Source organism: Drosophila kikkawai, chromosome 3L (assembly GCF_030179895.1).
Source record: "Drosophila kikkawai strain 14028-0561.14 chromosome 3L, DkikHiC1v2, whole genome shotgun sequence".
NCBI classification, from domain to species: Eukaryota; Metazoa; Arthropoda; class Insecta; order Diptera; family Drosophilidae; genus Drosophila; species Drosophila kikkawai.
In genome coordinates, this window is record NC_091730.1 from 21065353 (window position 1) to 21080713 (window position 15361).

General features: G+C 37.8%; 2 protein-coding genes across 3 annotated transcripts in view; one reads left to right on the top strand and one right to left on the bottom strand.

Moving 5' to 3' along the window:
• Positions 1-15361, top strand: part of rgn (regeneration) — a 51111-nt gene that overhangs the window by 20819 nt on the left and 14931 nt on the right. The gene's annotated exons all lie outside the window — the stretch shown is intronic.
• sa (spermatocyte arrest) lies at positions 8035-9402 on the bottom strand. Its single transcript, XM_017172932.3, has 3 exons — positions 9185-9402; positions 8534-9115; positions 8035-8281 (listed from the first exon to the last, which is right to left on the bottom strand). Exons 1-3 carry the CDS (start codon positions 9297-9299, stop codon positions 8130-8132), a joined length of 849 nt encoding a protein of 282 aa, XP_017028421.1. The 5' UTR covers positions 9300-9402; the 3' UTR covers positions 8035-8129.

Consider the following 15361-nt stretch of genomic DNA (forward strand, 5'->3'; position numbering starts at 1 on the left):
TATTTTATTTTTATTTTTTCTTCTTTATTCCTCGTTATTATTGTTGTTGTTGGCTGGCCTAATCTCGTCGAGATGAAGCGGCAGCCATATGGAAAAATATTTCAAAGGAAGATTGCCAAACGCTGATAAGAGGAGCGAGTGAATGCGACCGGCACGAACTCCCCGAAAACCATTTGAAATTGATTAGAGAGGCAAGCGGCAGGGGGAGAGAAGCGATACACACCGCCGGCGGAGCGGAGCATCGTCTGAGATAAACATTTAAGATAGCATCGAGCCCATTAGAGACACAGATCGCCAAACACAGAGGCCTATTTCCAAGGGGGGCTCATAGGTCTCTGAAAATTGAAAAAGATTTGAAGTTGGAATGATTGTTGATTATATGTTGACCCTTTTTTATTTAAAAAAATATCTAAGTATTTTATATGTAAAATTTTTTTGTTCGAAAATACTTAAATAATGCAAAATAAAAGGAACTATTGAAAAAAATATATAAATGAAATATTTACTAGGTTTTTTATGCCATTAAAACCTGATAAAAGCTAATTATATAAATAAGATTTACTACATATATTAAAATATATTTATTACTTAATAATTTCTCATATTCTTCACTAGGTTTTGTGCTTCAAAAATTTATTAAGGCATAAAATTAATTAATTGTTCCATCTTATTAAATATTTTTTATCGAAATATTATACAAATACTATTTAAAGACCATTTAATAATATACTTCTTAATCAATTATACTTTCTATATGTTAAAATATTGATCCAAAAATTCCTTAAAAGCTATTTCCCAATTCGGAAAACCCCCTACTTATATCCTTACCATCCTCACCTGTGGATTACCTGCCCCTGGGACATTTCTGCTAAAGATATTTCGCAATGATTTGTGGCTGGCTCACTCTTCCTCCACCTTCTCCTCCATACTATAAACACAATAAAAAGGCGATTTGAAAGATTGCGGAAATTTAGCTTGCCACCTGAAGTGGAGCACAACGGTCCGAGGCCTTCGAGCGGGAAACACGAGAAATGCGCTGCGCCTGCGCCGCCTGCCCTTGCCCATCTTGCATCTCTACAGATTTTCATGGCTGTCTGGGCTATATGGTCGTCATTATTCCATTGTTTGGCTGCCCCGACATTGTTCCAGACAGCCTGCCACCCGACTTTGTTATGATTATGAAATGAAAACCCCCCGCTGGGGCCAAGCAAATGAGCTGACTATCAGTGTCATGGGAGCACAGTGGTTTTCTTGATATGCTTAAAAAGGAATTTAATTGTTAAGTAATAAATAAATAAATTCATATATTTTTAAATATTTGTTTTATTTATGTTAAGGTATAGAAGTTTCTTAAAGCATGAAAATGGTCATTATAACTTTATCAACTAATCAAAAAATTAGTTTTTTCATTGAAATGGAAATTTTTCTAAAGAATTAAGTTTTTAATTCCTTTTCCTAGTTTAGTTTATTTTTAACATTATTTCAGGATACCAGATAATTATATTTCTATACCCCATTTTCTGTGTAGCCTTTAAATTATTCCCATAAAATTTCCCATAAAATTTAGAAACCATTTATGACTCACAAAGATAATGGAAAACTTTTCTATACATTTGCCAGGCGAAACGCCTTGCCTTTGACTTTTGTTTACGCCCACTTTTAGAATTCATAACTATTTTATGCTTTCACCAAAATTTTCTTTGCAACTTCTGCTAAATGGTTTCCCGAAAGTTGCAAATCGACTGCTTTTGCGGTTGAAAAGTTCCAGACTTTTGCCATCGGCCGCCCAGTGTGCTGTGTGGAGAAGCGGAGGAGCTGCTTAGAATGCACAAATCGGCGAGACAAGCTAATGAGACAGGCTCCTGACGGAAGATGTATGCTTTATAGCATAGATACAAAGATACATAGCTGCAGCAGCTACTTTGACATGCTAAAATATCTTCACGCTGGCACGTTTCTGGCATTATAAACACATTAGGTATTCAGAGAACATTTTCATTTGGTGCCACGACGATGGAGTTTTCGAGCTCTCCTCTCCAGCAGGTTTATTAATTCGATTCGGAATGCATTTTCGCCAAAATTGCTGCCTTTTGCATCGGCCGGAGTGTGCTAAACATTTGCATAATTGAGTGTTGTCAGGGGGGAAATAGAGAGAGAGAGAGAGAGCTGGGAAATCATTCGTCAGGTGGAGCGAGGAAAGCTGTAATTGCATCCTCTTTGCAAAGACTGCAAAGTTGCCAAAGGCCCGACCAAAAATTGCCAGCGTATGATAAACTGTCGTTCTGGGGCCAGGTCATGGGTGCCATCATATGGCCACTGCCACTGCCGGCAATCAAATTCAATCAATTTAATTAAACCAACTGAGGGCGGGGCAGGGCCCTGCATGGGTAATAGAAGAGCTCAGGCACCGGCGAAGCCAAAGCGGCGTATACGCAATGTGGCTGGGAATTGTGCTTTATTTTTAACACGTTACGCACGTAGAGCGATGCTAAAAATATAATGGTGTATACACTTGTCTTTATATAGCCGCCATAATATCGAGTAACAAACGTCGCAGCAACGCACATGGGCGAAATCCTCCTCTATCTGGCCGAAAAGGAAGTGAGTTCCCCGGCAACATAATAAAGCGGCCATAAAGCAACAGAACGTGCTAACAACACGTACAAATGAGCCAAAAGGGATGTGTTGGTCTCATTCACCCGCACCAGCAGGCCAGTTTCGGCTGCTGTTTGGCGAAAAACTACTTCTCGGAAAAGTCATTCTCCGGGAATTCGGACGGAATAAAAGGTGAATGGTAGACAGGAGGCGGTAACTAGGCGCAGTAGTTGTTGTTTGACTCCGGAACTTCTTAGCTTACCTAGATACAAGTAATTCTTGATACAGTTTACCTTTCTTAGGGTACTAACTAGGTACTTTCCAAATTGTTAAGAATATTTTCAGTGAAATAAAGTAACTTTTAACCCTATGAACAAATAGCCATTAGGTTTGGGTTTTTATTATAAATATACTTATAAGGTGAAGTTTTTAATGAATTTCTCTAGAATACAGTATATTTTCAATCTATTACTATTTTATTATCATAAAAATATGTGGATAAATATAAAATACGTGATAAAAGAGCTCATAAAAATACTTTTTTCAAAGCTATGCTGTATGTATTTAAGGGACTTTTATTTTGCCATAAAAGTTTACTTCTTTCCCATGAAACCTAAAATTTTAAATAAACAAATACCCGCTTGGATTATTAGTGCCTGAATATTAATATTTCCTTTCTTTCTTCTCAATTCACACACATATGTATATTCCATCCTAAAAGTTTTTGGGAATGTCCCAAACGGTGGATGATGTTGCTCCAGTTGCTTTTGGGGGGGCCCCCAAAAAATTTGTAATTCCCAAACGAGGCCGTGCAGCATTCTCATGCTAAACACGAACCAAGAGCGATTTACTGGCACTTTTTCTTTATTTTCCTCGACTCCATATCCCGGAGAGTAGAGAGTATGTGTGTGTCAAAAGGCAGACAGCATAAATAACACGAGCCGCAAAAGAAGAAAAGATGCCCAACAAGGGCGAGGAAAAACACGTGCAAAAAAAAACCTGCTTGGTTTTCCTCTTGTTTTGCGTTTTCCTTTCCTTTTTTTCTTGTTTTTTTTTTTTTAAGGCAGCCGCTTGATAATAAAAATCAAATAAAGCCGGGCCAAGTCGAAGAAATGACTGAAACCGCAACGCCAAAGAAAGTGAGGATGGGAAAAGGGCAATGGAAAGTAAAATTTCACACACGCGCCAACGCAAACAACAGAACAAAAAAAAGAGGAGATGTGTAAAGGAGGGCGGACAGGAAAAAAACACGTAAATAAATAAGAAGCGTGAACTTGAATTGATTTGCTTAAGAGTGTTACCCGAACCACTTCTTGTTAGGCGTAAAAACATCATAATTATAACGAGGTAGCAATTTGTATGGCTCGGATCAGACAACGAGGCGTATGAGCGACGCGCAGCCACCGCGGCGGATGAGCAACACGCTCGTAAGGAACTTTTTTATGGCACACACGGGCATAAAATTTAAACCGAATGTCAAGAGAAAAAGGTTAAATGCAGCTGTAAAAATTCATGCGGCCAAGGGGCGGGGCCAAAGCGGAGTGTGAGCTGCAAAAAAGATTTATGAAAAATTGGCTTTTGTTGTTATGGCCGTGTTGTTGGTCCTTGTTGTTGTGGTTGCTTCCCCCCAGTGCGTCGAGGGGCTTCTCTTTGCAAGTAAACAAGATAACATGGCCGAAACACACACACACACACATAGGCACACTCATCCCGAAACTCACACACATGCGGTCGAAGGTCCGTGAACGGAAATGAAAATGTGAACTTTATGACAGAACTCGACTTTTTTACCGCTGCCGTTCGACCTTCTGCGCCCCGCCGTTCGTTAGGATATCCGCCTGGGTCTCGCTCTTTTTTTTCAACAGCCAGGCCAGGCCGCATTTTTATCAACTAGAATAAATAAATCAAAAACTATATGGCCTGAGGTCAGCTAGGCTTACACCCTTTACTTGTGACCTTACATGCAAAAAATTAAGGGTATATTATAAGGCTTTTACTGCGAATTTAATGGGAAAATAATAATTTATTATTTACCTTTGATAGAATTAAAGGAAAGAGAGGTTTTTATTATAAAATTTAATTTAATTTATTGGTTTTTATTTTTTTATATCACAAAAAATAGTAGCATTAAGCCAGATTAACACGGAAATTGCAGTGCATATTGCCCCAATTTATTTATCAATTTATAAACCATAAATAGGGTAAGGTGGGGTAAAGCCGACAGTGTGGGTAAACCCGACCTCCCTCTGTTTTCGAAAATCGGAAGCACTACGCAAAATAATATTAGTGTTGTCGTGTAGAGCATCGAAAACAATGTAAATGGTGGTATGACAGCATTTTATTAGTCAACATTGAGATGGTCAAACGACAACAAGTTTGTTTTCACAATTTTGAATTTCATTTTTGTGCATAATTAACTGCAGGATATTTCTTTTTGTCAAAGTTATCGCATGAAAAGGTAAGTGGATTTAGATTCTTTGAATAAAGTCCTACAAAGTGCATATAAGTTTGGTTCATTTTTTTTCATAATTTCTTTTTTAATTGCGTTTTTATGAAAAATTACGTGGTGGGGCAAATCCGACCTCTAAATAGCGGGGTAAATCTTGCCGCAAAAAATCCAAAAAAAACAACAATCACACCAAAACCATCAACATCGCAGTCAACCAGACGTTCAACTCGAACCAAAAAACGCCAGCAAGCTATTTGAGCAGCGAATCAGAAGATACTGATTAATTATTTTGCTATTTAAATTTTTTTAATTCTTTTATCTTTTTTTACCATTATATAACATAACATTGATTGATTTATCATTGCAACACCTATATTTAGGTTATATCTGTACTATATCAACCAAAAACATAGGCGGTCGGGTTTACCCCATCATTTTTGAACATAGCAAAAATGAACTTTTTCGTAAAACGCTTGTATCTCAAAACTTTTCAAAGGTATGAATAAAATGCTATGCATAGAACGTTGCGCAAAAGTCTAACCTTTAATTTGGTATATATAACGACTTTATCCGATGTAAAATAAGCATTTTATAGCCAAAACCATTTACTAGGTCGGCTTTACCCCACCTTACCCTAAGCATTATGAAAAAATAAAATAAAAAATATATGGAATATCAAAATAATAATCTGAGCTGCCATAATTTTCATTCTCGTTTTCATGTTGAATTGAATTTTATCTGTTGACCGCAAAATAAACAAAGATGCCAAAGCAATTTTGTGGCCAATCAACACAAAAACAAATAGTGTGTGCATGTGTGTGTGTGTGTGTGTTTGTGCATAGAACTATCTATGCACATTGGCCAACATGGGTTAACTGGGTTAAAATGACAAACGCAATTGGGCACAGCAACAATAAAAACAACAACAAAAAGCAAATTCTAGTCTGTCTAAGACATTTTTGTTAAACATTTGTTGGCCTTTCTTCGCGTGGCTTCCTTTTCTCTGACATTACAGTAAACACTCGATAAGGTAAATGGGTAAGAATTTTAAGAATTTATTGGAAATTTGTAGGATAACAATTTTTTAAAAATGTGGAGGATATTAAATAATATTAAATTAATAACTGAACTTATTAATATTTAAAAAGTCAATTAATATATAATTTCTACATTTTATATTTTTATGAAATTTATGAAATTTGCTGAAATTCAGTTAATTTTATAAATTTCTTCACTTCTTAGAGTGTAAAAAATGCATTTTCTTAACTAAATATGCCCTGTACTTTTTGATTTTTTCCTTTTTGTTATTGCACATTTCTCGTTTGGCCATGTTTCCCACATAAATGTAATTTCGTTTTTATTGGCCTTTTACAAATTTGTTCTCCGCCGTTGTTTATGTTTATGCATTTTAATGGCACAGTAACCGGCAGCCAAGTCGAAAAATTTGGCAAGTGAAGCGGCCTGCAGGCAGCCGGCGCTTGCCAGCCGTCTGATCTTTGGCCCCTGGCCACCCGCCCGCCAGAATAAAACCCCTCTGGCCCATCGACCCTGGCACAATATCAAAGTCAAATTGTGTGTAAAATTCTGAGGCCGAATAAAATCATCAGCGGCGGAAAATGTTGAAACCAATTCAAAGCTGATGACTAAATGATGAGCCAAAGTGATGGGCAGAAAAGGGCCGGCATTTCGGGAATTTGGAACAAATGCGTCATGTTTCCAGGTCATTAGATTTATTTATTGAACCAATTTGATTAGCTAAATTCAACAGGCAAATTCTTTAGACCGAAAAAACAGAGAGAGATTTGAATTATTCCAGGAGCATTTTGTTGGAAATAATGTACGACATTTCTTTGTAATGATTATTGTTCTTTCTTTTATCAGGGAACATGTGTTTTTTTCATTAGAACATAAGTCTCTCTTTGTTATAGGCAATACAAAAAACAGAAAATAATTACAGTCACTTAATTGAGTTAAATTTTATTCATATTTTTATGGTGAAAAAAAAACAAGGATTTCTGCTTGCTCTAAAAGTCCAGCAACTGCACAAATGATTTGCTTTAAAATTGTATTTATTATTTATTATATTTAATGTGTTTATTTACCATTCAACAAAAGACTGTAAATGTTATTAAATAATAATTACAACTGTACATAATTCCATAAACATGGAATATATTCAAAAAACTCGTAAAATTTAATGAAAAAATTATTTATGTCCACTGTTTTTATGTCCCAACTATAACAATAATAATCAACTACAAATGAGTGAAATTTATTTAATTTATTAAATAGTTGCAATGTCCCACAAAATAAGCTGTTAAAGCTCTATCTAGCTGTATGGTTAATTACTTCTCTCTAAATAATTACAAGCTAAGAGTGAGGAGCCTTAAAGGAAGCTCAAACTTTGATTGCTACCCAAAACCCCTCCCTGTTCTTGATTAATTTTTTTTCTATCTAAAGATAACGATTATGTCCGTTCCCTGGGATTATTAGCTAGTCATCTGAACAGATTGCTTCCCCCCTCCCAGAGCAGTTCTAATTGCATTCGATATTCTCCTACCCGTACCCCTTTCCGCTCTCGACTGCTTGGCAGCTACAATTTCAAATACCCAGGGATATTCGAGCGGAAGATTGGGGTACAGACTCTGCAAATCCCTTGTAATCCGAGCCGGAGGAAGAAATCACAGTCGCAATCCTTTGGCTCCTACGGACGACTGCCACTCAGGAGTGTCGCTGGCGAGAAGAAGTTCGGGCGAAAGTTGTTGAAAAATTGCAAAACGTTAATCAAAGTTAAGCGGCGGCGCCGACGACGTCAAAGTTAATTAAATTACAAAGTTATTTAATACTTTGGAATCGTTCAGCAGAGGTGGCGGCACCAGCAGGAGCCAGCGTAGCATCCAGCCAGGCTGGCTGGCAGGCAGCATCTGCTCCGATGAACTCTGCCCCATTCGTCCTTCGTCCCGGGCAACGTGTGGCAGCCCTTAATGAAATGTAATTGAAATGAATTTATTTTTCTCACACTTTTTCGTGGACTGTGAGGGTCTGTGTAATGGAAGCATTTCGTGTGCAGCAGCTTAATTCATTTTCAGTCGGACGCTGACCAGTTAATGCCATCCTCCTCGGACGTGGAGTCCAGCTCCACATCGTTGTATACCTCGTACATTTCCACGTCCTCGCCTCCGTTGTATTGGTGTGAACTCTCCATCTTTGGCTCCATCAGGAAGGCGGAGTTGAGAGCTGTTGGGGTTAAAAGTTGTTATGACGAGGTGAAGATGATGATGATGGCTGCATAATTAAATTAACTCGGGATAACCCGGTTCAGTACTTGAAGGAATTTAAGCATATTTTCTAGCAAAAAAGGGTTGCAGATTGATTTTAAATTATATCAAGAAGTATTTCCTAGAAATAAGCTTGTGGAAAATGTAATTTAAAGAGAACTAAAGTCGCAAAATTAAAAACTAATCAAAAAATCTGAAAATCTATAAGTACCTGCATGAGTTATCTCATCCTTGGCCTCGTATATATCCTTTTCGAAGACTTCGCTGCGTGGCATTAGAGCATCCACACAGGCAACTTTCTGGCGAGGATCTAAGACCAGGACCTTGAAGCTGTCTTCCTTCGTCAAGGCACTACCGGCCAGCGATAGATTCGGCTCGCAGCCCAGGTAAAATCCATTGAGGGCCCGCTGGGCGCTCAGCTGGTTCTCGGCATGGCATTGGCGCACCTCCTCATAGCTCTTCTCCGTCCTCTTCTTAATCAGTGTGCTCTTGTAGCTGTGCGCCCCGGGAAAGGGCGGGAAATTGTCAGGGATGTGAGAGCATCCGGCCAGCTCACGGGTGTTGGTCTCGGTCAGCATCGGCTCTGGCCCCTTGTGGAAGTCTTCGTCGCGTGTCTCCGGCTTTGGACACTGGACAGGGTGCTGGATGCGTCCCTGACTACGAATCATGGCCCTGAGGTCAGCCGCGGCGATGCCCATCTGGCCAAAGGTGCGCTCCAGATCAAAGAAGCTGGGCACAGGGCGGCCGGCATGATTGGAACCATTACTGGTGCGAGTGCCAATCTCACGGATTTCTCAAGGGAATAACGAAAGTTTAATCATTTCCTTGGCTATCGAATAGGAAAGGGGGTTGAGTTACTTACTGTTCCGCAACAGTTCCACCAGCGTATGACGCATGAATCCGTCCTCCAATTCGCAGTCCTTGGCTATCAACATTTGGTCTACCACTTTATACAAGGCTTTATCGTAGCAATTCATTTTGAAAATAAGAAAATAAGAGGGAAGAAAAAACCATAGTAGAATTATAATTCTACTATGGAAAAAACTATGCTGAGCTAAGAAGGAAATGTCAAGGAAAAACACTGCTGAAAAACACTTGTGAAAAAAGAGTTGCAGAGTTGTAAGAAAGGACTTATTTGTTATCGATATTTGATAGACTTGTAGGATAGCCAAAGTAATCTTTAAGTTTATGTACACTTTCAAGAAAATATTTATAAATATATGTATGTCATAATATATCAGACCTGAGCAATCTATGACCATTACTTCTCAATGTCTTAATAGTTTAAAAATATCAAAAAACATGAAAAACAAATCATATAAATAATAGTATTACCCAATAACAACTCCCCTTCGTATATACATATTTCCTCCAAAGCCGCCTCCACTTTTCTTAACTAATTTACACAATCTTTCCATGATGCTGAGCACAAAAGGCCGTCGCTGCTTAGCAAAATTAGCTACCGTTTGGGGAACTATGTATCTCTCTGCCACCACACCCCGAAAACTAATTAAAATATTTTCGCCTTATGCGATCGCGACAAACTGCAAACTGCTTAGCATCCGAACCCTCCGCCCCTCCTGCAGATCCATCCATAAGACCATATCTCGAACATCTCTCCTAATGAGTTATGCAAATATTTGCAGCTGAATGGCCGGCTTCCAGGAAAATAATAGCGAGACAGGTCAGGCCAGCGTTCGGCCATCCAAAAAGTGGGAGCCATTGTTTGGCCAATGACAAATTTTCCAGACTCCGTCACAGATAAGCCGAAACGTGAGGCATAATCAGTCATAGAGCGCGAAAAGAGAACGGAAAACTACAGGGGGAAAACGGGACTCGTTACGCGGTACTTGGGACTTGGGGAAAACCCAGGCACGAGGTCACTGTGTCGCAGTGGAAAAGGCACTTAAGATGCAGACAGATTCGCGCTTGCGACGCCCAACAGGCTGCTGCAATTGAACAAATTGTCCGACCTCCTAGAGCCCCTACACAAGTCCCCATCTCCGTGTCTAGTTCCAATCTTTACGATCATCGTCATGATGGAGCTGATGATGGGCATTATGTTGCCTCAGCTCCGCTCGGTCGTGCATTGTGGGCGTTCCATAACTGACAGACGTACAAAGAACTCGCCCGTCGTATCTGCGATCTCATGTTTTTTTGCCTCGAAGCGCTACCGTTTAAGGCGTACACGCGAAAAAATATATCTTAAATGCTTATCAAATGGTTACAAATTTATTAGCAAGAAACCTTGATCTTAGGCTGGAGGTAATTGGAACAGATTAATCTGTTATTCATACAAAATAGATACAAATAAAGGCAGAGCTGAATTTTCTTAGATTTTTGTTTTGATTTTAGGCTACTTAGCTTTTAAATTATTACTATAAGATGTAAAATCTTGTAAATATTAACTAACAGACATGGCACAGAGTTAATATAACAAAAATCTTATTTAAAATTTAACTGACTTTAATCTGAAATATAAATAGGAAAGCTCAATTTAAGTAGTAAACATTTTAATGAATTCCTTAGTTGTTCCTACAGCTAGCAGTGTCTTTTAGCCATTTATTGTAAAAGATAAGTTGGCTTTTTATTGTGTTTGCTCAACTTAATTACCATTCACTTTGTTACAAGTAAATGCCACAAATTTTTGTTTAGTTTTCCAGTGGGTTATGACTAGTGTTTACTGTAAAGTTTAAGCTAAAGTTAAAACGTAATTAAAAACAATCAGATAATAAAAACTAATGAAAATACCGTAATTATCAGTCTTTAGGATCCGGTTTATAGTTTCTATTTTAACTTTAACTTAAAATATTTAATCAAAGTTCCTTTACTTACTTTATTTATTATATTTATTTTCAACGTTCTTTCTTTGCTCCCCTTTATTTTCTCTGTGCAAAATTGTGATACAATTCTGTTGACATGCTAATTTATGCACTCGCATTAGCGGTTGCGCCCATTGTCGCATAAATTTCATTCATAATTAACAAGATGAGCTGCAGAGAGAATGGAGGCTGCCGCGTTGCAGTTGCTAGTTGCATCCTACATTGCAAGTTGTTTGCTCAGACGACAAACAAAATAATTGCCGCAATTTAGCCGACGGGCACCGTAGCCTCAAATTGAGCTGTCTCTGGCCAAAACGGGCTAATTCGAACGATTAATTCGATAAGCTTGCAGCTCCAATCGGACGGGACAAACGGGCCAAAGAGACAGTTGGACAAAACCCGCAGCAAATTGATTGAGCAGCCGATTACTGTGGAAGTCAGAGTCACAGTCCCCCTTTGCAGTTGCAGTTACTCTCCCACTCCTCTAATCCCGGCCAGAGGCCCGGTGCAAATTGCCCCGTCGGCTGGCGAACACTACAAAGCACCAGCAAATTGTTCCAGTTTCCGAGGCGCAGATAAATCTATTGAGATATCGACCTCCGGTCTGCAACTCCCCATCCTCTGCCTCTTTTTCTCTAGCGATCTTGCACCGTTAAGCCCACGCAGGCCAAATGCATTCCGCCCCGGATCTCTGCCTCTGGATAGGAGGCTGTGCATCTGGATCACGATCTTCTGGGTTCTGGGCTCTGGGCTCTCCGTTCTCTGGAAGCAATCAGGGTGTAGGCATGATGTTTATGACAGGCCACTGCCGGAACTGGTGGACAGGTTAAGCCACGTTCTTCTGAAAAGAGATTGAAAGGGTAATGGAGCCACTTGAACTATTCACCTGGAAGAGAAAGAAATTGGGAAATTCTAAAGATTTTAGCTTAGGTTGTGTAGTCTTTATAAAACTTATGCCTGATCTGTGATCACTTGGCTCTAATGATCCCCTCTAATAGAGCTCATTATAGCCTAGTATCCCGCTGGCCATTTAAAATCAAAGTTCGACAAGAGCACGACTTTTTGCCGGCTCTTGCAAATCGCTAATGACACAATCAATGCAAACTTGCGTAATTAGAGCCCGAGGAGCATTGCCAGCCAGATGGTCAACTGTTTTGGGCCACATTTGTTTGATCAATGGCCCCAGTTAGTGGGCCCACGGAAGCCGGTAGCCACAAAGCGCATTCGTCAACCCGCCAAATTGTGTTAAAATGGTAAAATGACAAAGGCAATAACAATTACAATTATTGTAAGTTATTGTGCGGCGTGGAAAACGAGTTTGCCTGACCAGCAGGTGCCACCATAATTTACTGTACAATCTTTGGTATCCGAATTGGGAAATCAGTTACAATAAAAAGAAACTGCCGCCTCCAATCTCTGAGTACTTGCAAACAATGACGGAATCGGTGAGCTACATTTATTTTTTTTCTTCCAATTTTTGATATGTCGCAGTCTTATCTTATCAGTGCGAAAAAAAACAGTTGCCAAGTTAAAATAGGTTAAGAGGGAACAAAAGGGTTGGCATGAAAGCCTCTTACCTCTGACTGATTTTATGTTGGGACTGTAATATTTTTCATATTTGGTGCCATTTTCAGAAATTGTTTAAATAAGGATTGTGGAAAGCTCGTAAATTTTAAATCCCCTCTTAAATAAATATTGATAAAATGCAAAAGGTACTTAAAATGCACAGAATTCTCGTATTTTTCACACATTTATTGGGCATTTTTTCAGAATTTTATATTTGAGTTTATAAAAATATAACAATATTCAGAGCCAATGTAAAGAAAAATCCTTTATCTTTACTTTGTACTTATGTAAATAATTTTTATTTATTTACAGAAAGGAAACCTTTGCTTTATAGCTTTTGTAAACATTTAAAATGATTTAATTTTTCCCACAATTTTTAATCCTAATTTTCAGTGTATACAAACTTTTAGCAAGCATAGAACTACACTTTATTTGTCCAAACATATATATTCCTTTTAAAATTTTCCACAAGAACTGTTTCAAGTAAGAGGCACTGTATTTATTTGCAGTTTGTTTGCTTTTTTGATATTATTAGGGCACTTGCACTTTGAAACTTTTGCTCTGACTTCTTTGCACTTCGACATTTGTCTGCTAAAAAACTTTTCCCACCCCCGCCGACTGCAGGTTGTTTGCACTTTCCGCAGAGCTCCGAGAAAGCTTCCTTTTTTGTGACGAGGCTATGCAAATCGAATGGAAGAGATTGGTACTGGGATTGAGTTAGAGATTGAGAGATATACATAGATAGAGACTGGCAGACAGACAATGTTGCAATTTAGCCTTTTATGACAAAGTTGACAAAGTAATTTTGCGGCGAGACTGGAGACTCGCTTTCTATTTGCTCTCCGGTTTATGGGGTTCGGTGTCATGTTCGGAGCCGCCTATCTAATCACAGGGCAGGTGGCAATATCGTAAAGGGAAAACTCGGTTAGCGATCGAAATGTCTTGATTAATTCTAATTGACACAATTTTTTTGGCGAGACTTGCTCTTCTTTTATCATCTTCCTTTTTTAATAACGTTTTGTATTGACCAAATTGAAATTTATTGCCGAAACAAATGGCGAATTATGTCGAATGGAATTTATTAAATTACTTCTGCCAATTGAAAGCGGGCAAAACTCGAAATTAAAAGCGGTCTGAGGTGCGGAAGTGCGGAACGCGTGGCACATTTATTAATTCCATTTCTATTCAGTTTGCCAGAGAGAGAAACGTACGGAGTCTTCGTCTGCTCCGATTTCGATTCGATTTAAATTCAAATCAACTTCTCAAAGCTGGCGGCAAATTTATGCAGTATTTTGGTACATCTACATCAGGTTCCCGTCTCCGCTTCTTTTGTGCCCATCCGCTCCAGAAACAAAAATGCAAAATTTGTGCTAAAAACCTTCTACTTTTCTAAGCATAATTACGAATTTTTGACTTACATAAGCAGGCGAAAAGAGAGTTTCGGCTAGAAATGGCTTAAAATTATAGAAAGGTAATTAAGAAAATATTTTAAATTAGGGTATCGAAAAGAGATTATTATATAAAATATAAAAAAAAAAGAAATAAAGCTAACTTCGGCCAACCAAAGTTTGTATACCCTTGCAGGTAACAATTAAAATATATCATAGCTAAGCCATAAATGCATTAATTTCGATTCGGAAAGCAGTTTTATGTTAGTTTTTATTAATTTAAAAAAAAAATGCATACCAAATTTAAAATTTTAAGAAATCAAAATTTTGGTCAATTTTTTCTAATTTTAATAATGTAACCCCTTAAGAAATTTCGCAAAAATGGCCAAAAAATCGATTTCTTCCGGACATGTCTAGAAAGATTCCCCTGTTGATGCCGATCAAGAATATATATGGTTTATGGGGTGATTCCTTGACTTAGAAAAATATTATTTTGTATTATAAAATCTGATTTTTTATATTAAAAAACTTCTTGATTGTTTTTAAATTAAATCATAACTCGGCCAAAAAAGCATTAATTTTAAATCGGAAAACTGTTCTGTGCAAGATTTTCTACAGTTAATAAATCTGCATACTTCATTTAAAAATTTTGAAAATTCAATTTTTTATCAAAATCAAAAATTTTAATGATGTAACCTCTTATAAAATTTTGCAAAAATGGCCAAAAAATCGATTTCTTCCTGATATATCTAGAAAGATTCCCCTGTTGATGCTGATCAAGAATATATATACTTTATAGGGTCGGAAACGTCTCCTTCACTGCGTTGCAAACTTCTGACTGAAATTATAATACCCTGCAAGGGAATAAAAATATTCAGAAATAATCGAAATCAGCTTTAAGCAGACTAAACCAAAGTAGGAATGCACCAATATTTAAATTTATCGATAATATCGAAATGCATTGAATATCGAAATTTGAATTATAACAAATACATTATCGATAGGGTATTGTTAATATTTTAATATATAAAAATATTTAATACACAAAGTGAATGATCAACCATCGAAATGTGCACCACAGAAGGATATAAAGTTATTTATATATCGAAACCAATATCCTTAAATAATGTATTTGTTATTTTTAAACCGTTCCCATCTCCAACGTCATTATCTTTAGATATTTCGGAATTCCTAGAGGAGTGAAGGGGATTTCACTATAAGGAGTTTTAATGCCCAACTTTCTGTATTCCATATATCGCCCAA

What these genes read in the sequence shown, in the direction of transcription:
- sa (XM_017172932.3), bottom strand. Translation starts at nt 9,299, where the DNA reads ATGAATTGCTACGATAAAGCCTTGTATAAAGTGGTAGACCAAATGTTG. An exon ending in GGTGGAACTGTTGCGGAACA is followed by an intron (nt 9,116 to 9,184) that starts GTAAGTAACTCA and finishes TATTCCCTTGAG; the next exon opens with AAATCCGTGAGATTGGCACT. An exon ending in GGATGAGATAACTCATGCAG is followed by an intron (nt 8,282 to 8,533) that starts GTACTTATAGAT and finishes TAACCCCAACAG; the next exon opens with CTCTCAACTCCGCCTTCCTG.